At 43.7% G+C, this 419-nt stretch overlaps 1 protein-coding gene across 1 annotated transcript in view; it reads right to left on the reverse strand.

Annotated features, from left to right (window-relative positions):
* The window catches only part of LOC119594629 (neprilysin-2-like), a 37,634-nt gene that overhangs the window by 907 nt on the left and 36,308 nt on the right, over nt 1-419 (reverse strand). The window contains exon 13 of the mRNA XM_037943679.1: nt 84-215. Within this exon, the coding sequence (XP_037799607.1) occupies nt 84-215 (132 nt within the window). The remainder of the gene's footprint in view (nt 1-83; nt 216-419) is intronic.

Genomic DNA, 419 nt, shown 5'->3' on the forward strand with positions numbered 1-419 from the left:
TCATTTCGGAGGTGCGTGTCTGTAAGTGACAAACAAGGGCCTGACAACAGCCACGCACACCGCCAATCCTCAGCGAGCCTTACATTCATGTCGACTTCCTTGGCTGTGTAGTTTCCGTACTGGTAGATAATGCACTTGGCCTTCTCCAGGAACTTGTCCTTGGTTTGCTTCTCCCACCAGTCGCGGAGGTCGCCTTTCTCGTCAAACTGGCGACCCTAAAGGCAAAAGAAATAGAGGTTGTTAATGGGTTGATAGAACGAAGAGAAATAAAGGAATATATAAAAGAGCAAAGAATTATACGAAATGGTGCAAGATACAGAACACAGTGGAAATAGTTGGGACAGCTGTGCAAACCAGAAATAGTTTGTAGTCCACAGATATTCATTTCACGCGTAAAACATTGATAAAATATCTACAAA

Source organism: Penaeus monodon, chromosome 34, assembly GCF_015228065.2.
Source record: "Penaeus monodon isolate SGIC_2016 chromosome 34, NSTDA_Pmon_1, whole genome shotgun sequence".
NCBI lineage: Eukaryota > Metazoa > Arthropoda > Malacostraca > Decapoda > Penaeidae > Penaeus > Penaeus monodon.